Here is a 25,698-nt window from a genome sequence, read left to right on the forward strand (position 1 = left end):
TATGAGGAGGAATTGGAGTAGAGCCGTACACCTGAGCGATATATGAGGAGGGATTGGAGTAGAGCCGTACACCTGAGTGATATATGAGGAGGGATTGGAGTAGAGCCGTACACCTGAGCGATCTTTGAGGAGGGATTGGAGTAGAGCCGTACACCTGAGTGATATATGAGGAGGGATTGGAGTAGAGCCGTACACCTGAGCGATATATGAGGAGGGATTGGAGTAAGAGCCGTACACCTGAGTGATATATGAGGAGGGATTGGAGTAAGAGCCGTACACCTGAGTGATATATGAGGAGGGATTGGAGTAGAGCCGTACACCTGAGTGATATATGAGGAGGGATTGGAGTAGAGCCGTACACCTGAGTGATATATGAGGAGGGATTGGAGTAGAGCCGTACACCTGAGTGATATATGAGGAGGGATTGGATTAGAGCCGTACACCTGAGTGATATATGAGGAGGGATTGGATTAGAGCTGTACACCTGAGTGATATATGAGGAGGGATTGGAGTAGAGCCGTACACCTTAGTGATATATGAGGAGGGATTGGAGTAGAGCCGTACACCTGAGCGATATATGAGGAGGGATTGGAGTAGAGCCGTACACCTGAGTGATATATGAGGAGGGATTGGAGTAGAGCCGTACACCTGAGCGATATATGAGGAGGGATTGGATTAGAGCCGTACACCTGAGTGATATATGAGGAGGGATTGGAGTAGAGCCGTACACCTGAGTGATATACGAGGAGGGATTGGAGTAGAGCCGTACACCTGAGCGATATATGAGGAGGGATTGGATTAGAGCCGTACACCTGAGTGATATATGAGGAGGGATTGGATTAGAGCCGTACACCTGAGCGATATATGAGGAGGGATTGGATTAGAGCCGTACACCTGAGTGATATATGAGGAGGGATTGGAGTAGAGCCGTACACCTGAGCGATATATGAGGAGGGATTGGAGTAGAGCCGTACACCTGAGCGATATATGAGGAGGGATTGGAGTAGAGCCGTACACCTGAGCGATATATGAGGAGGGATTGGAGTAGAGCCGTACACCTGAGTGATATATGAGGAGGGATTGGATTAGAGCCGTACACCTGAGCGATATATGAGGAGGGATTGGAGTAGAGCCGTACACCTGAGTGATATATGAGGAGGGATTGGAGTAGAGCCGTACACCTGAGCGATCTATGAGGAGGGATTGGGGTAGAGCCGTACACCTGAGTGATATATGAGGAGGGATTGGAGTAGAGCCGTACACCTGAGCGATATATGAGGAAGGATTGGAGTAGAGCCGTACACCTGAGTGATATACGAGGAGGGATTGGAGTAGAGCCGTACACCTGAGCGATATATGAGGAGGGATTGGATTAGAGCCGTACACCTGAGCGATATATGAGGAGGGATTGGAGTAGAGCCGTACACCTGAGTGATATATGAGGAGGGATTGGAGTAGAGCCGTACACCTGAGTGATATACGAGGAGGGATTGGAGTAGAGCCGTACACCTGAGCGATATATGAGGAGGGATTGGATTAGAGCCGTACACCTGAGCGATATATGAGGAGGGATTGGAGTAGAGCCGTACACCTGAGCGATATATGAGGAGGGATTGGAGTAGAGCCGTACACCTGAGCGATATATGAGGAGGGATTGGATTAGAGCCGTACACCTGTGCGATATGACACAAAGCTAGGAGGGATAGCTAACGCTAGAGAAGAGAGAGAGAGGATTCAAAAAGACCTAAATAAACTGGAGCAGTGGGCAGCGACTAACAGAATGGTTTATAACAGGGAGAAATGCAAAGTACTACATCTGGGCAATAAAAATGAAAAAAATCACATACAAAATGGGAGGAATAGAGCTAAGCAACAGCACATGTGAAAAAGACTTAGGTATACTAATAGATCACAGTCTGTACAGGAGTCAACGGTGTGATGCAGCAGCAAAAAAGGCAAATACAATTTTGGGATGTATTAACAGAAGCATACAGTCTAGATCACGTGAAGTCATTATCGGACTTTACTCCTCTTTGGTCAGACCTCATCTGGATACTGCGTCCAGTTCTGGTCACCACATCTTACAAAAGACAAAGAAACTGGATCAAGTTCAGAGATGAGCAACCAGAATGGTTACCGGTCTACAGACTATGTCCTATGAGGAACGGTTACAGGATTTGGGAATGTTTAGCTGCAAAAGAGAAGACGGAGAGGAGACTTAATAGCTGTCTACAACTATCTGAAGGGCTGTCACATTGTAGAAGGATCATCTTTATTCTCATTTACACAAGGAAAGACTAGAAGCAATGGGATGAAACTGAATGGGAGAAGATACAGATTAGATATTAGAAGACACTGTATGACAGTGAGGAGATCAATGAGTGGAACAGGCTGCCACGAGAGGTGGTGAGGTCTCCTTCAATGGATGTCTTCACACAGAGGCTGGACAGACATCTGTCTGAGATGGTTAAGTGAATCCTGCATTGAGCCGGGGGTTGGACTCGAGGACCCTGCAGGTCCCCTCCAACGAGAACATTCTATGATTCTATAGTTCTATTTGGTGTAATAGAGCCGTATGCCGACATATACAGCTCTGGCAAAAATTAAGAGACCACTGCAAAATTTTCATTTGCTCTGATTTTTCTCTTTCTAGGTATATTTTTGAGTAAAATGTACAATTCCAGCCTTGCTGAAGCATCCCCAGATCATCACCGATCCTCCACCACATTTCACAATGGGTGCAGACACTGTGGCTTGTACGCCTCTCCAGGTCTCCGTCTAACCATTAGACGACCAGGTGTTGGGCAAAGCTGAAAATTAGACTCATCAGAGAAGATTACCTTACTCCAGTCCTCTATGGTCCAATCCTTCTGGTCTTTGGCAGTCTTCAGCCTGGCTCTCCTTGATGAAAGGCTTTTCTCTAGCTTTACATGACTTGAGGCCTACGTTTAGGAGCCTGTTACCAACTGTTCTTGCCGTGCTCTTCACCCCAGCTGCCATTCCTTTTGTAGGTCACTTGATGTCATCCTGCGGTTGCTGAGTGACATTGGAATAAGATGACGGTCATCCCGGTCAGTGGAGAGTCCCTCTCGCCCTCTGCTGGTCTGTAGCTTTGTTGTCCCCAATGTCCGCTGCTTGACCTTGTTGTAATGGACTGCCGTCTTCAAAATTTTAAGGATGGAGACAACATGATGCTCCCTGTATCCCTCTGCTTAGAATTGAGCCCTTCTTTTCCTCACTCGAGACTTTTCTTTCCACCTCCTTTGGCATGGTTACAAGTTATTTTTTCATTCAAGTTACTCTTGGGCTAGTCCCAGCACTTGTTTTGCCATCCAGCTTGTCCTATTGCAAGAGGATTGTGAAGAGCACAGCAGGGTTTTTTATACTTTCCCTCGATACATAAGATTTGGTTCAGGTGATCACCGAATCAGAAGCACATTAAGTAGAAGGAGGTGGACGGTGGGTGGAAATCAACTGACACTGGAATGGAATGGCTGAAGACATGGAGAAAAAACTCTGCAGTGGTCTCTTCATTTTTGCCAGAGCTGTATATGTGATGGTGTTAAATAGTTAAATATTTAAGGGTGGAGATGGGGCTCAGCACCTGTGCGCGATGGTGAAGACTGTGCGTTCCCAGAACTTCTCACGGATGGTCACCTGCAGCAGATGGTCAGTCTGATGGTCCACGCTGGCTGTGGCTTCATCAATGCAGAGAATCTACGATAGAAAGATGTTCATACACAGATGGCCACGTAGTCCTAAGGAGCTACGTAGCGTAGCGTTACTCCGTGTGGCTGCCTGGACTGTGGAGCTGACACTCTACATTTTCCCTCACCTTTGCCTCAGTTAGCAGAGCTCTGGCCAAGCACAGAAGTTGCCTCTGCCCCAGAGAGAAGTTCTTCCCTCTCTCTCCGACATTGGAATCCAGACCACCTGCACAGGTGATAATAATGGGACGTTGGACAATGCAAGTTAGCCCCTCCCCCGTTACCAGTAATATCCCTCACCCATGCGTGACACCTGCTCCGTTAAGTGGCACTGCTCCAGTACGTCTAGCAGCTCTGTGTCGGTGTGGTGGGACAGGGGGTCCAGATTTTGCCGCACGCTTCCAGTCAGCAGGAAGGCGTCCTGAGGTATTATTGCCAGCCGTGACCTAGAGGAGACAGGGCAATCACCACTAGCACATATCACCACCAGCAGCGATCCTTCCTGGGACCGATCACCACCAGCGTGAACCTTCCTAGGAGCAATCACCACCAGCGGCGATCCTTCCTAGGAACGATCACCACCAGCGGCAATCCTTCCTAGGAGCAATCACCACCTGCGACGATCCTTCCTAGGAGCGATCACCACCAGCGGCGACCCTTCCTAGGAGCGATCACCACCAGCGGCGACCCTTCCTAGGAGCGATCACCAGCAGCGGCGATCCTTCCTAGGAGCGATCACCACCAGCTGCAATCCTTCCTAGGAGCGATCACCACCAGCGGCGATCCTTCCTAGGAGCGATCACCACCAGCGGCGATCCTTCCTTGGAGGGATCACCACCAGCGGCGATCCTTCCTAGGAGCGATCACCACCAGCTGCGATCCTTCCAAGGAGCGATCACCACCAGCGGCGATCCTTCCTAGGAGCGATCACCACCAGCGGCGATCCTTCCTAGGAGCGATCATCACCAGCGGCGATCCTTCCTAGCACCGATCACCACCAGCGGCGATCCTTCCTAGCACCGATCACTCCCTGCAGTACGGGGTCAGCATTGTCCTCACCTTAGCACATCTAAGCTCAGCTCTTTGGTGGAGATGTCATCGATGAGGATGGAACCAGAGTTCAGCTCCATCATTCTGAACAGAGCCAGGAACAGTGTAGACTTCCCAGAGCCTGTGCGACCCACCACGCCAATCTTCTCCCCCGCACGGATGGTGACGCTGACCCCGTCTAGAGCGTTGGGGAGACCGGGCCGATAACACAGAATTGCATGTCTGAACTCAATGTGTCCATGCTGGGGCCAATCTGGCTGCACCTGAGGAGGAGGTGAAACTAAGGGCGTGCAACATTCCCCCTAGAGGAGCCCACAGACCCCTCACCTGGTCATATAGCTCCCTGTATGGGATCACGGTGTTGCAGGAACTGTAGCTAAACCCTGACACAAACGCAGGGTAACGGGACAATGACAATACTAAACCAGACAACACCAAAACAACCGCTTCTACAGGCACAACACCCGACCAGAACAGACGACCAAACAAAAAACTCATCCAACTAATGAGACACAAACACCAGAAGTGTGAATCATACAGGAACAGTCTGAGGACGTGCCTCAATCTGCACTCACTGTCACTGAGCCCTGTGTGGGCTCGGAGGGCAGGGTGGTGGAATACTCCTCTGCTCGCTCCACGCTGACCATCATAGCCTCCATCTGTGTAAAGCTGGAGATGAGTCCGGACAGCAGACCGGTGATAGACAGAGCATAGGACAGAGACAGTCCTACCAGACCTAACGAAAAGAGAAGGCGGGTGAGATGCTGCCCGGAAGAGGCGCAGACATCAGTACATGACGGGTCATTACCTGGATCTCCAGAGTTTCTCTGGTGCTGGATCAGAGCAATGACGGCGATGGCCGTAACCACCATCACTCCAATCATCTGCAGCCGGATGTCCAACCACTGCACGGCCGAATTACTGGAGAACAGGCAGCGCTGGTTCAGCTCCATCCGAGATTCACATTCCTCTGCAAACCTGCATCATCCGAGAGATGGTGATGGAGTAAGCAACGATCTGTCAAGACCTAAAGGTCTGCCCAGAGCAGGCGAACCAAAACGCAAAATCTGCCCAGAGCAGGCGAACCAAAACGCAAAATCTGCCCAGAGCAGGCGAACAAAAACGCAAAATCCGCCCAGAGCAGGTAAACAAAAACGCAAAATCCGCCCAGAGCAGGCAAACAAAAACGCAACACCCGCCCAGAGCAGGTGACCCAAAACGCAACACCCGCCCAGAGCATGCGACGCAAGCACTTCACCCGCCCAGAGCAAGCGACCCAAACGCCTCACCCTCCAAGAGCAGGCAACCCAATCGTCTCACTCTCTCAGAGCAGGCAACGCAAACACCTCACCCACCCAGAGCAGGTGACCCAAACGCAACACCTGCCCAGAGCAGGTGACCCAAAAGCAACACCAGCCCAGAGCAGGCGAACCAAAATGCAACACCCGCCCACAGCAGGTGAACCAAAACGCAAAATCCGCCCAGAGCAAGCGAACCAAAACGCAACACCCGCCCAGAGCAGGCGAACAAAAACACAACACCCGCCTAGAGCAGGCGAATCAAAACGCAACACCCGCCCAGAGCAGGCGAACCAAACACCTCACCCTCCCAGAGCAGGTGACCCAAACGCCTCACCCTCCCAGAGCAGGAGACCCAAACGAAACACCCTCCCTGTGCAGGCGACCCAATCGCATCACCCTCTCAGAGCAGGTGACCCAAATGCAACACCCACCCAGAACAGGCGACCAAAACGCAACACCCACCCAGATCAGGTGACAATCGCAACAACCTTGCAAACCATGTAAAGGGAGTATCAGCACAGAAGGACTGTTCAGATCCAGCACAGGGGCTTGGGTGCAGCCAGGCATCTCCGTCTTCCCACCTGCTCATTCTCCCTCTATCTCCACCCTCCTCTGGTTCTATGAAGCCCAAGCTGTCAATCACAGCAGAGGAGACAGGGACAGAGGGAGAATGAGCAGGCGGGAAGGAGCACGGAGAGGTCTGGCCCTGCCCCGGTGCACCGAGCACATGTGCAGGGTCTGGGCCGCCATTCGATGCTGACACTCCCTTTAATCTTCACAGCCTCCTGTCTGCTGGGTTGAGAGTCCCTCTTCCCTGGCACTTATTCTATAACCGCCATCCTGCAATGATTCCTAGTTTAACCCTTTACCAGCTGTGATAGATGCTGCAGGACTGCTCAGACCTTGCTGCTCCTCCACCCACAGATAGGTCATCCTGGCACAACGCACCTGTCGGTGTGGCGTGTGGCTCGGATGGTGCTCAGCCCAGTCAGGGTCTCAGAGAAGTGGCTGTAGATGGGGGAGAGGGTGATGCTGTGCAGCCTCTTCAGCTCCCGCGATGTGTGGCGGTAAAATCGCTGCATGTAGTAGTACAGGACCGCCAGGGGCAGCAGGACAGGCAGGATCAGCGGCAGCCCGTAGGTGATCATCACCAGCATTCCCAGGAGACCAAACACGTTGGCCAAGAAAATGTTCAGGATGAAGGGCAGGAAGTCGTCCACACAGTACAGGTCCGAGGAGAAGCGGTTAATGATGCGGCCGATGGGCGTACTGTCAAAGAAGGAGACTGTGGCCTGAAAATGAGAACCCAGCACAGGTGGTTCATCAATGCCCAAAAGCTACGCCCATACAGAATGTAGCAGAGCTGATGGCACCGGACCCATGTGGGACCCCCGCACAGATCTGGCCCTGGAGCTTTGCGCTGTATGGAAACCATGCACTACAGTCCTTACCCTTAAGACTCGCTGCAGCAGACGCTCGTGGATCACGGTAGCTGCACGGACTGTTCCAAAAGCGAAAAGCAGGGCACGCAGGGCAGAAAAGACGGTGTTCACAGCAGCAATCCCCCCATACATGGACAAATAGAAGCTGATGCCCACGCTGGAGTTCTGCCCGGCAGATTGACGCCAGCTCACCGGGGTCCTGACCAACACAAAAATGTATGACACAGACAACGGGGTGAGGACAGGTCCTCTTACCACACAACCAGTGACAGCAGACACTACACAGGGCTGGTAATGAGGGGTGCTCTTACCACACAACCACCAACAGTAGAAACTACACAGGGCTGGTAATGAGGAGTGCTCTTACCACACAACCAATGACAGCAGACACTACACAGGGCTGGTAATGAGGGGTGCTCTTACCACACAACCACCAACAGCAGAAACTACACAGGGCTGGTAATGAGGAGTGCTCTTACCACACAACCACCAACAGCAGACATTACACAGGGCTGGTAATGAGGAGTGCTCTTACCATACAACCACCAACAGCAGACACTACACAGGGCTGGTAATGAGGAGTGCTCTTACCACACAACCACCAACAGCAGACACTACACAGGGCTGGTAATGAGGAGTGCTCTTACCACACAACCAGTGACAGCAGACACTACACAGGGCTGGTAATGAGGGGTGCTCTTACCATACAACCAGTGACAGCAGACACTATACAGGGCTGCTAATGAGGGGTGCTCTTACTACACAACCACCAACAGCAGACACTACACAGGGCTGGTAATGAGGAGTGCTCTTACCACACAACCAGTGACAGCAGACACTACACAGGGCTGGTAACGAGGAGTGCTCTTACCACACATCCACCAACAGCAGAAACTACATAGGGCTGGTAATGAGGAGTGCTCTTACCACACAACCACCAACAGCAGAAACTACATAGGGCTGGTAATGAGGAGTGCTCTTACCACACAACCACCAACAGCAGACACTACACAGGGCTGGTAATGAGGAGTGCTCTTACCACACAACCAGTGACAGCAGACACTATACAGGGCTGGTAATGAGGAGTGCTCTTACCACACAACCAGTGACAGCAGACACTATACAGGGCTGGTAATGAGCGGTGCTCTTACTACACAACCACCAACAGCAGACACTACACAGGGCTGGTAATGAGGAGTGCTCTTACCACACAACCAGTGACAGCAGACACTACACCTGGCTGGTAATGAGGGGTGCTCTTACCACACAACCAGTGACAGCAGACACTACATAGGGCTGGTAAAGAGGGGTGCCCTTACCACACAACCAACAACAGCAGACACTACACAGGGCTGGTAATGAGGAGTGCTCTTACAACACAACCAGTGACAGCAGACACTACATAGGGCTGGTAAAGAGGAGTGCTCTTACCACACAACCACCAACAGCAGACACTACACAGGGCTGGTAATGAGGAGTGCTCTTACAACACAACCAGTGACAGCAGAAACTACATAGGGCTGGTAATGAGGGGTGCTCTTACCACACAACCACCAACAGCAGACACTACACAGGGCTGGTAATGAGGAGTGCTCTTACCACACATCCAATGACAGCAGACACTATACAGGGCTGGTAATGAGGGGTGCTCTTACCACACAACCAGTGACAGCAGACACTATACAGGGCTGGTAATGAGGGGTGCTCTTACTACACAACCACCAACAGCAGACACTACACAGGGCTGGTAATGAGGAGTGCTCTTACCACACAACCAGTGACAGCAGACACTACACAGGGCTGGTAACGAGGAGTGCTCTTACCACACAACCACCAACAGCAGAAACTACATAGGGCTGGTAATGAGGAGTGCTCTTACCACACAACCACCAACAGCAGAAACTACATAGGGCTGATAATGAGGAGTGCTCTTACCACACAACTAGTGACAGCAGACACTATACAGGGCTGGTAATGAGGAGTGCTCTTACCACACAACCACCAACAGCAGACACTACACAGGGCTGGTAATGAGGAGTGCTCTTACCACACAACTAGTGACAGCAGACACTATACAGGGCTGGTAATGAGGAGTGCTCTTACCACACAACCAGTGACAGCAGACACTATACAGGGCTGGTAATGAGGGGTGCTCTTACCACACAACCACCAACAGCAGACACTACACAGGGCTGGTAATGAGGAGTGCTCTTACCACACAACCAGTGACAGCAGAAACTACACAGGGCTGGTAATGAGGGGTGCTCTTACCACACAACCAGTGACAGCAGAAACTACACAGGGCTGGTAATGAGGGGTGCTCTTACCACACAACCACCAACAGCAGACACTACACAGGGCTGGTAATGAGGAGTGCTCTTACCACACATCCAATGACAGCAGACACTATACAGGGCTGGTAATGAGGGGTGCTCTTACCACACAACCAGTGACAGCAGACACTACATAGGGCTGGTAATGAGGAGTGCTTACCACACAACCAGTGACAGCAGACACTACATAGGGCTGGTAATGAGGAGTGCTCTTACCACACAACCACCGACAGCAGACACTACACAGGGCTGGTAATGAGGAGTGCTCTTACCACACAACCAGTGACAGCAGAAACTACACAGGGCTGGTAATGAGGGGTGCTCTTACCACACAACCAGTGACAGCAGAAACTACACAGGGCTGGTAATGAGGGGTGCTCTTACCACACAACCACCAACAGCAGACACTACACAGGGCTGGTAATGAGGAGTGCTCTTACCACACATCCAATGACAGCAGACACTATACAGGGCTGGTAATGAGGGGTGCTCTTACCACACAACCAGTGACAGCAGACACTACATAGGGCTGGTAATGAGGAGTGCTTACCACACAACCAGTGACAGCAGACACTACATAGGGCTGGTAATGAGGAGTGCTCTTACCACACAACCACCGACAGCAGACACTACACAGGGCTGGTAATGAGGAGTGCTCTTACCACACAACCAGTGACAGCAGACACTACACAGGGCTGGTAATGAGTGGTGCTCTTACCACACAACCAGTGACAGCAGACACTACATAGGGCTGGTAATGAGGGGTGCTCTTACTACACAACCAGTCACAGCAGACACTACATAGGGCTGGTAATGAGGAGTGCTCTTACTACACAACCAGTCACAGCAGACACTACATAGGGCTGGTAATGAGGAGTGCTCTTACTACACAACCAGTGACAGCAGACATTACATAGGGCTGGTAATGAGGAGTGCTCTTACCACACAACCAGTGACAGCAGACACTACATAGGGCTGGTAATGAGGAGTGCTCTTACTACACAACCAGTCACAGCAGACACTACATAGCGCTGGTAATGAGGAGTGCTCTTACTACACAACCAGTCACAGCAGACACTACATAGGGCTGGTAATGAGGAGTGCTCTTACCACACAACCAGTGACAGCAGACACTACACAGGGCTGGTAATGAGGAGTGCTCTTACCACACAACCAGTGACAGCAGACACTACATAGGGCTGGAAAAGAGAGGTGCTCTTATCACACAACCAGTGACAGCAGACACTACATAGGGCTGGTAATGAGGAGTGCTCTTACCACACAACCACCAACAGCTGACACTACACAGGGCTGGTAATGAGGAGTGCTCTTACCACACAACCAGTGACAGCAGACACTACACAGGGCTAGTAATGAGTGGTGCTCTTACCACACAACCAGTGACAGCAGACACTACATAGGGCTGGTAATGAGGGGTGCTCTTACTACACAACCAGTCACAGCAGACACTACATAGGGCTGGTAATGAGGAGTGCTCTTACTACACAACCAGTCACAGCAGACACTACATAGGGCTGGTAATGAGGAGTGCTCTTACTACACAACCAGTGACAGCAGACACTACATAGGGCTGGTAATGAGGAGTGCTCTTACCACACAACCAGTGACAGCAGACACTACATAGGGCTGGTAATGAGGAGTGCTCTTACTACACAACCAGTCACAGCAGACACTACATAGCGCTGGTAATGAGGAGTGCTCTTACTACACAACCAGTCACAGCAGACACTACATAGGGCTGGTAATGAGGAGTGCTCTTACCACACAACCAGTGACAGCAGACACTACACAGGGCTGGTAATGAGGAGTGCTCTTACCACACAACCAGTGACAGCAGACACTACATAGGGCTGGAAAAGAGAGGTGCTCTTATCACACAACCAGTGACAGCAGACACTACATAGGGCTGGTAATGAGGAGTGCTCTTACCACACAACCACCAACAGCAGACACTACACAGGGCTGGTAATGAGGAGTGCTCTTATCACACAACCAGTGACAGCAGACAATACATGGGGCTGGTAATGAGGGGTGCTCTTACCACACAACCAGTGACAGCAGACACTACATAGGGCTGGTAATGAGGGGTGCTTTTACCACACAACCACCAACAGCAGACACTACATAGGGCTGGTAATGGGGAGTGCTCTTATCACACAACCAGTGACAGCAGACACTACACAGGGCTGGTAATGAGGAGTGCTTTTACCACACAACCAGTGACAGCAGACACTACATAGGGCTGGTAATGAGGAGTGCTCTTATCACACAACCAGTGACAGCAGACACTACATAGGGCTGGTAATGAGAAGTGCTCTTACCACACAACCAGTGACAGCAGACACTACATAGGGCTGGTAATGAGGAGTGCTCTTACCACACAACCAGTGACAGCAGGACACTACATAGGGCTGGTAATGAGGAGTGCTCTTACCACACAACCAGTGACAGCAGACACTACATAGGGCTGGTAAAGAGAGGTGCTCTTACCACACAACCAGTGACAGCAGACAATACATAGGGCTGGTAATGAGGGGTGCTCTTACCACAGAACCAGTGACAGCAGACAATACATAGGGCTGGTAATGAGGGGCGCTCTTACCACACAACCAGTGACAGCAGACACTACACAGGGCTGGTAATGAGGGGCGCTCTTACCACAGAACCAGTGACAGCAGACAATACATAGGGCTGGTAATGAGGGGCGCTCTTACCACAGAACCAGTGACAGCAGACAATACATAGGGCTGGTAATGAGGAGTGCTCTTACCACACAACCAGTGACAGCAGACACTACATAGGGCTGGTAAAGAGAGGTGCTCTTACCACACAACCAGTGACAGCAGACAATACATAGGGCTGGTAATGAGGGGTGCTCTTACCACAGAACCAGTGACAGCAGACAATACATAGGGCTGGTAATGAGGGGTGCTCTTACCACACAACCAGTGACAGCAGACACTACACAGGGCTGGTAATGAGGGGCGCTCTTACCACACAAGCCGACGATCTACTTACACGAGACCTCCAGTAGTAAATAGCAGCAGAGACGGAGTCTGCACCGGGGGAGTGAGCGCCAAGAGAGAGGAGTTTTGTGGAACATCTGGTAAGCTGGCAATCCAGTATGACAGCCACCAATCAGACACGTTCCTGGACGCTGAAAGCAAAAAGAGCACGGGAACATCCACACACCCTGCTGGTGCTCGCATATGTCAGCCAATTATTAAACACTCACCCTGCATGAAGAATAACGCCAGGAGCACAGAGGCCGCCAGTACTGCCCCCACCGCCCTCCAGTACGCCGCATACACCAGCAGAGACACAGCGCCTTCCTTCTTCTCCTCTTCCCTCATCCCTGCAGCCGGCTCCCCGCCTCCGTCCTCTGCGCTCGCGGGGCTCACACTGGAACCTAGGGTGACAGCTGATATAAGGAGAAGACATCTGGGGCGGTCAGCATCTACCGGACTCCCCATCACCTCTGCTGACCCTGCAATGGCTGAGGGCACAGTGAGGGTGACCCCAACACGGGCAGGACCTCGAGGATGAAAAATGGGGATACTCACCGTTCTCTGCGTTCTGCTGGGAGGATGATACCAGCACAGGAGACTTCCTCACCTGGGGTAAGATCTCTGCTGGTGGACCTGCGAGGAAATGAGGAATTACAAAGGGCGCGACACTCGGCCGCCATCTGTCCACAGGGCACATCACCGCACCGTTCACAGGGCCCGGCACACGGCAGCCATTTGTCCACAAGGCACGTCACCGCACCGCCCACGGGGCCCGGGCAGCCAGGTGTTCAGAGGGCGCGTAAACCCAGCCGTCACCTGTCCACAGGGTGCGGCACAAGGCCAGGTCACCGCACGGTCCACCGGGTGCGGCACCCAGAGGGCGCGTAACCCAGCCGTCACCTGGACAAAGGGCGCGTAAACCCAGCCGTCACCTGTCCACAGTGGCCTGCAGCCAGGTGTCCAGAGGGCGCGTAACCTAGCCATCACCTGTCCACAGGGCGCGGCAGAAGGCCACCAACTGTGCACAGGGCAGGTCATCGCACGGTCCACCGGGCGCGGCACGCAGAGGGTGCGTAACCCAGCCGTCACCTGGACAAAGGGCGCGGCACAAGGCCAGGTCACCGCACGGTCCACCGGGTGCGGCACCCAGAGGGCGCGTAACCCAGCCGTCACCTGTCCACAGGGCGCGGCACAAGGCCACCAACTGTGCACAGGGCAGGTCACCGCACGGTCCACCGGGCGCGGCACGCAGAGGGTGCGTAACCCAGCCGTCACCTGGACAAAGGGCGCGGCACAAGGCCAGGTCACCGCACGGTCCACCGGGCGCGGCACCCAGAGGGCAAGTAACCCAGCCGACACCTGGACAAAGGGCGCGTAACCCAGCCGTCACCTGTCCACAGTGGCCTGCAGCCAGGTGTCCAGAGGGCACGGTACCAAGCTCCCACCTGTCCACAGGGCAGGCACCCGAGCGTCCAGTGGAAAAGGTACGCGGCTGCCACCTGTCCACAGAGCCGGTACCCGGGTATCCACAGGCCGCGGAACAGAACCGTCCAGAGGCCGCAGCACTCGGCTGTCTACAGGGTCCGACCAGAAGGTGTAGCATCGGGCACCCACCTGTACAGACAATCCTGCCGTCCTCCATCAGTACGATGACGTCCGCCTTCTCCAGGAGTTCGGTGCGGTGGGTGCAGAGGATCCGGGTCTTGTGTCGGAGGATACCCAGAATGCATCTGTCCATGAGGTGAGCGGCCACATCCGTGTCCACAGCGGCAAGGGGGTCGTCCAAGAGGTAGATGTCTTTGTCCTGTGGAGGGTGGAGGTGGTCATTTGTCCCCGCGCCGCTGCTCTCTGCCGCCATATTTACAGATTATTTTAACTTTCTGTCTAATGTTCTATCCGCCAGGACTCACCTGATAGACGGCCCGCGCCAGGCTCACTCGCGCCTTCTGTCCCCCACTCAGGGTCACGCCATTCTCCCCGACCTCCGTCTGGTCACCGGCAGGTAAGATCTGGAATGAAGGAGAAGGAGCGATGAGGACAGAGGCAGCGAGGACTTACAAGATTAGAACCTGACAACTCTGAAAGAACGGAGCACGGGGCAACAGGTGTCATGGGGCAGAAGATCTAAGAGCACCGTGATTACAGTCATCTGTGGTCCTCAGACCGGATCCCGATCCTGCTGAATTTAAACCCGTGGACATGATGCCCCCTCCCCACTAATGCCCCTGTCACATGACTCACAATAAGGTCGGGGGTCAGAGCACAGGACTCCAGCACCTCCCGGTACAGATGCTCCTCGTATTCCTTCCCAAACAGGATGTTCTCCCGGATGGAGGCGAACTGGATCCACGACTCCTGAGCCACAAACCCGAATCCCGATTCCTGGCGGGCGACAAACAAGTCTCCGCCCATCCTGCACCAAGAGCAGATGACAAGCGGGTGTCACGGGTGAGTCAGAAGTGACAGACAGCCACGCTGCAGTTGGTTGAAGGAGATCTCTTTGTTTAGCATTACAGACAACTTCTTAGAAGCTGTATCTCTAGGACACAGCGGCTACCTTCCTCTGGCTAATTAACACCCTGGCCTGGGTGTATAAATACCTGCTGTGTGCCAGAGGGGGGTGCCGGCGATATTCACATTATCCCTTGTGAAGGCTTGAGCAAGAGCAGTACTTCTTCCTCACTGGTGCTAGAGGACGTGTGCGCATTTGTCTGGAGTCGACTAAAGCTAAGAGATTTTCCCTTGCTTGTCCCCCCTTCTTGTCTTTAGTGTTCAGTGGGGATCGACTAGTGTTCATCCCATCCCTTCCCTAGCCTGAGCCTAACGCCAGGGAAAGACAGGGCGAGGTACGCGTGTGGCGATTGGTGAATGTCAGGGATCACCACACAGGGACGACAACGAGTCACATAAAATTAACAGGATAAAAGAAGAAAAACTTACACTATACGATCGCGGAGAGGATTCAATATAGGTGGAGGAGAGGACTCTCCAGTTTGATGCTGTTATCGAACAGGACCCACTGCGTATAATCCTTATACCCCCCTGGCAATGAGTGCTCCTGTATTCTCCAAGGGTTCTCTTATACCTAAGGGGAGATCTGGCCACACGCCCCCTGTGGTGACATCATGTGGGCCGGTCTCCAGCCTGTACATTTTTATTAAAAAAGCTAACTTCTGCAATAACTCATTGCTCGTTGATCACAGAAGCTTGCAAACGACGCAATTTTTTCCCTTATGATTTTATCTTCAGTAATAGCGTTTTTCAGTGCCAGAAAAATACCCCGATCATTCCCTAGTTGATTCTATCTCGAAAGATATAGGTCCCGTTATTGTCGGACGCACGGACCTTACAATATTTCATATTTCATTTCAGAGTTAGAGTGTCTGCAAATTTTCCTTTGAGGCTCGGGAAGCAGCCTCACGGTTATACGCAAATTAGTGCAAGCCTGCGTTTTAATTACCTCCTGCGTCTTTCAGGGACAAGATGCTTGCTTCCTAACGAAGTTATAACACTCCTTGGCTGGCATTTGTTTGTGTAAGCTATTTCTCAGGCGTGTGTTAATTGGGGCTTTTGTGCTGAGCAAAAGGGTAATGAGGGAGGGGGGTGAAGAGAGGTTTGGGAGGAATGGTCAATATCCATGACAGACTTTCAATATTCCTCAATATATCCCTGACAATATAGGGACGTTAGTGGAGACAGGGTGACACTAGATCAGCCTAGGAGGTCTCCACTACCCCCTTTCCCTCTTCCCTTTGAGTTGCACTTAATCTTTCCCACACCTTGCGTGACATTATCGCCGGCCGAGCACATTTTGAAAAGAAAAAAAAAACCTGACACTTTGTTGTTTTTTTTTCCTCTTTATGTTTTTGGGCGTGTTTTTTTTTTCCTTTCTCCCTTGGTATGGCTTCAGTTGCAAAGCCCGCAGAGCGGCTGCGCAGTCTATTTTTGGAGGTAAATGACCTCTGCTGTAAGGTTCAGCAGAAGCATCAGCGGCTACAGGTCGCCAATGCGGGGGGTCTCTGCAGGTAAGCTATTTCTCAGGAGTGTGTTAATTGGGGCTTTTGTGCTGAGGAAAATGGGACAGCTCGGTGCTGACAAGTGGTGAGGGGAGTAAGGGAGGGGGGTGAACATCTATGTCAGGCAAATATGGAAGAACATTTTACTGACATTAATATTTTCCTGACAGGTATTCCTCGCCTTGTTAAACATAATTCGTTGGTGGATAGGCAAACCGGGGAGATTACTGCCATGAGAACTGTTTAGATATTTCCCTTGCTACTGTCTCTACGGAAATATTACCTGCTTTTCTGTCCGGTTTTGAGGACGTTTTTTCTGAGAGGGGGTGTCAGGATTTGCCTCCTCATCGTGCTTATGACTGTCCTATTAACCTGACCCCCGGAGATAAACTACCAAAGTCCAGACTGTATAATCTTTATGGCTCTGAGAGACAAGCCATGAAGGATTTCATTGTGGAAAGTCTGGAGAAGGGACACATCAGACCCTCATCTTCGCCCGTGGCGGCAGGGTTCTTCTTTGTGATAAAAAAGATGGCGGTCTAAGTCCCTGTTTAGATTTCCAGGAATTAAATCAAATTACCATCCGTGATCCATACCCTCTTCCTCTGATTCCTGATTTGTTCAAGTTGTTGGAGCTAAGGTGTTCTCCAAGTTGGATTTAAGGGGAGCCTACAATCTGGTTAGAATCAGAGAAGGGTGAATGGAAGACGGCATTCAATACCCCGGAAGGACATCGAGAGTCTGGTTATGCCTCTTGGTTTGGCCAATGCACCTGCGGTATTCCAGCATTTCATACATGATATTTTCCATCATTTGGTGGGCAGGTTTGTGGCTTCGTCTTGAACTTCCTCAGGCCCTTAAGGTCCACAATGTGTTCCACAGGTCCTAACTCAAAAAGTATGTGGAACCTCTTAAGCCCTCACCTCACCCACAGTAATGGTTGATGGTAATCTGGAGTTCCAGATTTCGATGATTGTAGATTCTCGTCTCCAGCGTCGTTCCCTACAATACTTGGTGCCCTGGAAAGGTTATGGTCCAGAGGAGAGGATGTGGGTTTCAGCATCAGAGGTGAATGCTCCCAGGTTGGTTCGTTTATTTCACACCTCTTATCCTGAGGAACCCGGTCCTGAGGCCACTCGTAGAGGGGGGGGGGGGGTACTGTCACTGATGTGTCAGAAGTGATAGACAGTCACACTGCAGTTGGTTGCAGGAGATCTCTTCGTTTAGCATTAGAGACAACTTCTTAGAAGCTGCATCTTTGGGCCCAGCGGCTACCTTCCTCTGGCTAATTAACACCGTGGCCTGGGTGTATAAATACCTGCTGTGTGCCAGAGGGAGGTGCCGGCGATATTCACATTATCCCTTGTGAAGGCTTGAGCAAGAGCAGTACTTCTTCCTCTCTGGTGCTAGAGGACGTGTGCGCATTTGTCTGGAGTTGACTAAAGCTAAGCGATTTTCCTTTGTTTGTCCCCCCTTGTTGTCTTTAGTGTTCAGTGGGGATCGACTAGTGCTCATCTCCTCCCTTCCCTAGCCTGAGCCTTACGCCAGGGAAAGACAGGGCGAGGTACGCATGCGGCGATTGGTGAAGAACCAATATAGGGATGTTAGTGGAGACAGGGTGACACTAGATCAGCCTAGGAGGTCTCCACTCCCCCCTTTCCCTAGAGTCTGGGCTCCCTTTCCCTCTTCCCTTTGTGTTGAACTTAGTCTTTACCACACCTTGCGTGACAGCGGATCACCACCTGCACCAGGTCCTGTGCCCACTATCATTACCTGCGGAGTTCTCCTGTGATTGCTGACAGCAGAGAGCTCTTCCCACAACCGACCTTCCCGACAACCGCCACCAGCACACCCTGCAAACAAAGCAGCAGAGGAGTCAGAACAACTGGAACTTCCCCTGCGCTATACCCCAAACCAACTCCGAGCTACACTCTGCACCTCCCCCGCGCTACACCCCAAACCTTCCCGTGCTACACCCCAAACCAACTCCGAGCTACACTCTGCACCTCCCCCGCGCTACACCTCAAACCTTCCCGCGCTACACCCCAAACCTTCCCGTGCTACACCCCAAACCAACTCCGAGCTACACTCTGCACCTCCCCCGCGCTACACCCTGCACCTCCCCCGCGCTACACCCTGCACCTTCCCGCGCTACACCCCAAACCTTCCCCATGTTATACTCCGCACCTCCCCCGTGCTACACCAAGAACCAACTCCGAGCTACACTCTGCACCTCATGAAGCTACACCCAGAACTAACTCCGATCTACACCCCAAACCTCCCCGACGCTACACCCCAAACCTCCCCCACGTTACACCCCAAAGCTCTCCGCGCTACACCCCAACTCCAAGCTATGCTCTGCACCTTCCCGCGCTACACCCCGAACCAACTCAAAGCTACTATCTGCACCTCCCCCGTGCTACACCCTGAACCACCTCCGAGCTACACCCCAAACCTCCCCTGCGCTACACCCAAAACTTCCCGTGCTACACCCAAAACCTCCCCCGCACTACACCAAAAACCAACTCCTCGCTACACCCAAAACTACACCCCTAATCTTCCCCGTGCTACAGCCTGAACCTCCACCGTTCTACACCCAAAACCTCCCCGTCTCTAAACCCTGAACCTACCCAGCAATACACCCTAAACCTCCGCCCGCAAGTATTCACATTATCAGAATAGTGACTGCAGCTCTGGAGGTGACTGGAGTAAAGGACATGTGGGATTCGGGGTTCTCACCTTTCTCACGGACAGATGCTGAATGTGTAGTGTGAGGGGTCCATGTTGCCCGTCACTGACCTCTGACCCCCATGTGAATGTTGCATTCCTCATCTCCAGTGCAATACCGTCATCTCTGGAAGGAGCTGAGAGAACAAGACATCAGAGTAGATGAGACACCATCAGATCACATAAGGCAAAGACACCGGGTCTTACCTTCCGCCTTATAGTAGCACAGCACTTCCTGATCCGGCAGCGCCAGGAAGCTCTGCACTCGATCCAACGACACTTTGGCCTCTAAGACTCCATTGAGAACCCAGGGCACGTTATTGAGGGGCATAATTAACATTCCGACCAAAGCCAAAGAAGTGAAGACCTGCGACAGGGTGCAACATTAGAGACCAGGACCAGAGGACATCACAAGGAGTAACAGTAAAAAAGAAGAGAATGTGAGTGAGGTCAGGGTCGATGGAGAGTAGAAAGGAAGAAAGCGAGAGGGGTCAGGGTTAACAGAGAAAAGATAAGAGGAGAGTGAACGGAATCAGAGTGAATAGAGCATAGATAGGAAAAGAGTGAGACGGGTCAGGGCAAATGTAGAGTAGACAGGAGGGAAGTGAGAGGGGTCAGCTTGAACAGAGAGTAGATAGGATGAGAGTGAGGGGGCAGGGTGGACGGAGAATAGATAGTTGGAGAATGAGAGGGGTCAGGGTGGACGGAGAGTAGATATTAGAATGAGAAAGGTCAGGGTGGACGGAGAATAGAATGGAGGAGAGTGAGAGGGGTCAGGGTAGACAGAGAGTAGAAAGGAGGAGAGTGAGAGGGGTCAGGGTAGACAGAGAGTAGATAATAGGAGAGTGAGGGGTCAGGGTGGACGGAGAGTAGATAGGAGGAGAGTGAGAAGGGTCAGGGTGTACGGAGCATAGATAGGAGGAGAGTGAGAAGTGTCAGAGTGGACGGAGAGTAGATAGGAGGAGAGTGAGAAGGGTCAGGGTGTACGGAGCATAGATAGGAGGAGAGTGAGAAGGGTCAGGGTGGACGGAGAGTAGATAGGAGGAGAGTGAGAAGGGTCAGGGTGGACGGAGAGTAGATAGGAGGAGAATGAGAAGGGTCAGAGTGGACAGAGAGTAGATAGGAGGAGAGTGAGAAGGGTCAGGGTGGACGGAGAGTAGATAGGAGGAGAGTGAGAAGGGTCAGGGTGGACGGAGAGTAGATAGGAGGAGAGTGAGAAGGGTCAGGGTGGACGGAGAGTAGATAGGAGGAGAGTGAGAAGGGTCAGGGTGGACGGAGAGTAGATAGGAGGAGAGTGAGAAGGGTCAGAGTGGACGGAGAGTAGATAGGAGGAGAGTGAGAAGGGTCAGGGTGGACGGAGAGTAGATAGGAGGGGAGTGAGAAGGGTCAGAGTGGACGGAGAGTAGATAGGAGGAGAGTGAGAAGGGTCAGAGTGGACGGAGAGTAGATAGGAGGAGAGTGAGAAGGGTCAGGGTGGACGGAGAGTAGATAGGAGGAGAGTGAGAAGGGTCAGGGTGGACGGAGAGTAGATAGGAGGAAAGTGAGAAGGGTCAGGGTGGACGGAGAGTAGATAGGAGGAGAGTGAGAAGGGTGACGGTGGACGGAGAGTAGATAGGAGGAGAATGAGAAGGGTCAGGGTGGACGGAGAGTAGATAGGAGAGTGAGAAGGGTCAGGGTGGACGAAGAGTAGATAGGAGGAGAATGAGAAGGGTCAGGGTGGACGGAGAGTAGATAGGAGAGTGAGAAGGGTCAGGGTGGACGGAGAGTAGATAGGAGGAGAGTGAGAAGGGTCAGGGTGGACGGAGAGTAGATAGGAGGAGAATGAGAAGGGTCAGGGTGGACGGAGAGTAGATAGGAGAGTGAGAAGGGTCAGGGTGGACGGAGAGTAGATAGGAGGAGAGTGAGAAGGGTCAGGGTGGACGGAGCATAGATAGGAGGAGAGTGAGAAGGGTCAGGGTGGACGGAGAGTAGATAGGAGGAGAGTGAGAAGGGTCAGGGTGGACGGAGAGTAGATAGGAGGAGAATGAGAAGGGTCAGAGTGGACAGAGAGTAGATAGGAGAGTGAGAAGGGTCAGGGTGGACGGAGAGTAGATAGGAGGAGAGTGAGAAGGGTCAGGGTGGACGGAGAGTAGATAGGAGGAGAGTGAGAAGGGTCAGGGTGGACGGAGAGTAGATAGAAGGAGAGTGAGAAGGGTCAGGGTGGACGGAGAGTAGATAGGAGGAGAGTGAGAAGGGTCAGAGTGGACGGAGAGTAGATAGGAGGAGAGTGAGAAGGGTCAAGGTGGACGGAGAGTAGATAGGAGGAGAGTGAGAAGGGTCAGGGTGGACGGAGAGTAGACAGGAGGAGAATGAGAAGGGTCAGAGTGGACAGAGAGTAGATAGGAGGAGAGTGAGAAGGGTCAGGGAGGACGGAGAGTAGATAGGAGGAGAGTGAGAAGGGTCAGGGTGGACGGAGAGTAGATAGGAGGAGAGTGAGAAGGGTCAGAGTGGACGGAGAGTAGATAGGAGGAGAGTGAGAAGGGTCAGGGTGGACGGAGAGTAGATAGGAGGAGAGTGAGAAGGGTCAGGGTGGACGGAGCATAGATAGGAGGAGAGTGAGAAGGGTCAGGGTGGACGGAGAGTAGATAGGAGGAGAGTGAGAAGGGTCAGAGTGGACAGAGAGTAGATAGGAGGAGAGTGAGAAGGGTCAGGGTGGACAGAGAGTAGATAGGAGGAGAGTGAGAAGGGTCAGGGTGGACGGAGCATAGATAGGAGGAGAGTGAGAAGGGTCAGGGTGGACGGAGAGTAGATAGGAGGAGAGTGAGAAGGGTCAGGGTGGACGGAGAGTAGATAGGAGGAGAATGAGAAGGGTCAGAGTGGACAGAGAGTAGATAGGAGGAGAGTGAGAAGGGTCAGGGTGGACGGAGAGTAGATAGGAGAGTGAGAAGGGTCAGGGTGGACGGAGAGTAGATAGGAGGAGAATGAGAAGGGTCAGGGTGGACGGAGAGTAGATAGGAGAGTGAGAAGGGTCAGGGTGAATGGAGAGTAGATAGGAGGAGAGTGAGAAGGGTCAGGGTGGACGGAGCATAGATAGGAGGAGAGTGAGAAGGGTCAGGGTGGATGGAGAGTAGATAGGAGGAGAGTGAGAAGGGTCAGGGTGGACGGAGAGTAGATAGGAGGAGAATGAGAAGGGTCAGAGTGGACAGAGAGTAGATAGGAGGAGAGTGAGAAGGGTCAGGGTGGACGGAGAGTAGATAGGAGGAGAGTGAGAAGGGTCAGGGTGGACGGAGAGTAGATAGGAGGAGAGTGAGAAGGGTCAGGGTGGACGGAGAGTAGATAGAAGGAGAGTGAGAAGGGTCAGGGTGGACAGAGAGTAGATAGAAGGAGAGTGAGAAGGGTCAGGGTGGACGGAGAGTAGATAGGAGGAGAGTGAGAAGGGTCAGAGTGGACGGAGAGTAGATAGGAGGAGAGTGAGAAGGGTCAGGGTGGACGGAGAGTAGATAGGAGAGTGAGAAGGGTCAGGGTGGACGGAGAGTAGATAGGAGGAGAGTGAGAAGGGTCAGGGTGGACGGAGAGTAGATAGGAGAGTGAGAAGGGTCAGGGTGTACGGAGAGTAGATAGGAGAGTGAGAAGGGTCAGAGTGGACGGAGAGTAGATAGGAGGAGAGTGAGAAGGGTCAGGGTGGACGGAGAGTAGATAGGAGGAGAGTGAGAAGGGTCAGGGTGGACGGAGAGTAGATAGGAGAGTGAGAAGGGTCAGAGTGGACGGAGAGTAGATAGGAGGAGAGTGAGAAGGGTCAGGGTGGACGGAGAGTAGATAGGAGAGTGAGAAGGGTCAGGGTGGACGGAGAGTAGATAGGAGGAGAGTGAGAAGGGTTAGGGTAGAATAGACAGGAGGAGGATCATGTGATGGTCGGATGTATCGCCTGCCCTGGCACTGACCTTAGCGGCTGTCAGCTGGTGCCCCAGTAACACATACGTAATGAATGTGATGATGGATATGAGCAGAGGCAGAGCCGCCCAGAGGTAAACACATCCTGCGTCCAGCAGCTTAATAGCACGAAGATTCTGCAGCTCCTGAGCCCGCAAGCTGGAGACACAGCGAGAAAAGTGTCGCTCCCACGTGTAGAACTTCACCACCCGCATCCCGGACAGAAGCTCCGTCATCAGCTGCAGAAAGACAAGAGGTGACATCACCGCCCTCCAGATATAACCTATATTATACAGCGGTGACATCACCGCTCTCCAGATATCAGTTATATTATACAGCAGTGACATCACCGCTCTCCAGATATAACCTATATTATACAGCGGTGACATCACCGCTCTCCAGATATCAGTTATATTATACAGCGGTGACATCACCGCTCTCCAGATATCAGTTATATTATACAGCGGTGACATCACCGCTCCCCAGATATCAGTTATATTATACAGCAGTGACATCACCGCTCTCCAGATATCAGGTATATTATACATCAATGACATCACCGCTCTCCAGATATCAGTTATATTACACAGCAGTGACATCACCGCTCCCCAGATATCAGTTATATTATACAGCAGTGACATCACCGCTCTCCAGATATCAGTTATATTATACAGCAGTGACATCACCGCTCTCCAGATATCAGTTATATTATACAGCAGTGACATCACCGCTCTCCAGATATCAGTTATATTATACAGCAGTGACATCACCGCTCTCCAGATATCAGTTATATTATACAGCAGTGACATCACCGCTCTCCAGATATCAGTTATATTATACAGCAGTGACATCACCGCTCTCCAGATATCAGTTATATTATACAGCAGTGACATCACCGCTCCCCAGATATCAGTTATATTATACAGCAGTGACATCACCGCTCTCCAGATATCAGTTATATTACACAGCGGTGACATCACCGCTCTCCAGATATCAGTTATATTATACAGCAGTGACATCACCGCTCTCCAGATATCAGTTATATTATACAGCAGTGACATCACCGCTCTCCAGATATCAGTTATATTATACAGCAGTGACATCACCGCTCTCCAGATATCAGTTATATTATACAGCAGTGACATCACCGCTATCCAGATATCAGTTATATTATACAGCAGTGACATCACCGCTCTCCAGATATCAGTTATATTATACAGCAGAGACATCACCGCTCCCCAGATATCAGTTATATTATCCAGCAGTGACATCACCGCTCTCCAGATATCAGTTATATTATACAGCGGTGACATCACCGCTCTCCAAATATCAGTTATATTATACAGCAGTGACATCACCGCTCTCCAGATATCAGTTATATTATACAGCAGTGACATCACCGTTATCCAGATATCAGTTATATTATACAGCAGTGACATCACCGCTCTCCAGATATCAGTTATATTATACAGCGGTGACATCACCGCTCTCCAGATATCAGTTATATTACACAGCAGTGACATCACCGCTCTCTAGATATCAGTTATATTATACAGCAGTGACATCACCGCTCTCCAGATATCAGTTATATTATACAGCGGTGACATCACCGCTCTCCAGATATCAGTTATATTATACAGCAGTGACATCACCGCTCTCCAGATATCAGTTATATTATACAGCAGTGACATCACCGCTCTCCAGATATCAGTTATATTACACAGCGGTGACATCACCGCTCTCCAGATATCAGTTATATTATACAGCGGTGACATCACCGCTCTCCAGATATCAGTTATATTATACAGCGGTGACATCACCGCTCTCCAGATATCAGTTATATTATACAGCGGTGACATCACCGCTCTCCAGATATCAGTTATATTATACAGCAGTGACATCACCGCTCTCCAGATATCAGTTATATTATACAGCAGAGACATCACCACTCTCCAGATATCAGTTATATTATACAGCAGTGACATCACCGCTCTCCAGATATCAGTTATATTATACAGCAGTGACATCACCGCTCTCCAGATATCAGTTATATTATACAGCAGAGACATCACCGCTCCCCAGTTATCAGTTATATTATACAGAGGTGACATCACCGCTCTCCAGATATCAGTTATATTATACAGCAGTGACATCACCGCTCTCCAGATATCAGTTATATTATAC

At 51.5% G+C, this 25,698-nt stretch overlaps 1 protein-coding gene across 2 annotated transcripts in view; it reads right to left on the minus strand.

The window, feature by feature from the left end:
- The window catches only part of ABCC10 (ATP binding cassette subfamily C member 10), an 80,102-nt gene that overhangs the window by 7,050 nt on the left and 47,354 nt on the right, over positions 1 to 25,698 (minus strand). For both annotated transcript variants that reach the window (XM_073671632.1, XM_073671633.1), the window contains exons 3-20: positions 23,526 to 23,753; positions 19,813 to 19,972; positions 19,618 to 19,742; positions 18,652 to 18,731; positions 15,104 to 15,275; positions 14,773 to 14,871; positions 14,477 to 14,666; positions 13,418 to 13,495; positions 13,090 to 13,263; positions 12,873 to 13,011; positions 7,510 to 7,699; positions 7,007 to 7,350; positions 5,566 to 5,735; positions 5,333 to 5,493; positions 4,767 to 5,020; positions 4,008 to 4,153; positions 3,836 to 3,933; positions 3,605 to 3,717 (exon numbers count right to left, since the gene is read on the minus strand). In XM_073671632.1, coding sequence (XP_073527733.1) covers positions 3,605 to 3,717; positions 3,836 to 3,933; positions 4,008 to 4,153; positions 4,767 to 5,020; positions 5,333 to 5,493; positions 5,566 to 5,735; positions 7,007 to 7,350; positions 7,510 to 7,699; positions 12,873 to 13,011; positions 13,090 to 13,263; positions 13,418 to 13,495; positions 14,477 to 14,666; positions 14,773 to 14,871; positions 15,104 to 15,275; positions 18,652 to 18,731; positions 19,618 to 19,742; positions 19,813 to 19,972; positions 23,526 to 23,750 — 2,918 coding nt within the window. In that variant the 5' untranslated portion in view covers positions 23,751 to 23,753. The remainder of the gene's footprint in view (positions 1 to 3,604; positions 3,718 to 3,835; positions 3,934 to 4,007; positions 4,154 to 4,766; positions 5,021 to 5,332; positions 5,494 to 5,565; positions 5,736 to 7,006; positions 7,351 to 7,509; positions 7,700 to 12,872; positions 13,012 to 13,089; positions 13,264 to 13,417; positions 13,496 to 14,476; positions 14,667 to 14,772; positions 14,872 to 15,103; positions 15,276 to 18,651; positions 18,732 to 19,617; positions 19,743 to 19,812; positions 19,973 to 23,525; positions 23,754 to 25,698) is intronic.

The sequence above is a fragment of the Phyllobates terribilis genome, unplaced genomic scaffold, assembly GCF_046119375.1.
Source record: "Phyllobates terribilis strain yellow unplaced genomic scaffold, ASM4611937v1 Scaffold_3__8_contigs__length_932513732, whole genome shotgun sequence".
Classification (NCBI taxonomy): Eukaryota; Metazoa; Chordata; class Amphibia; order Anura; family Dendrobatidae; genus Phyllobates; species Phyllobates terribilis.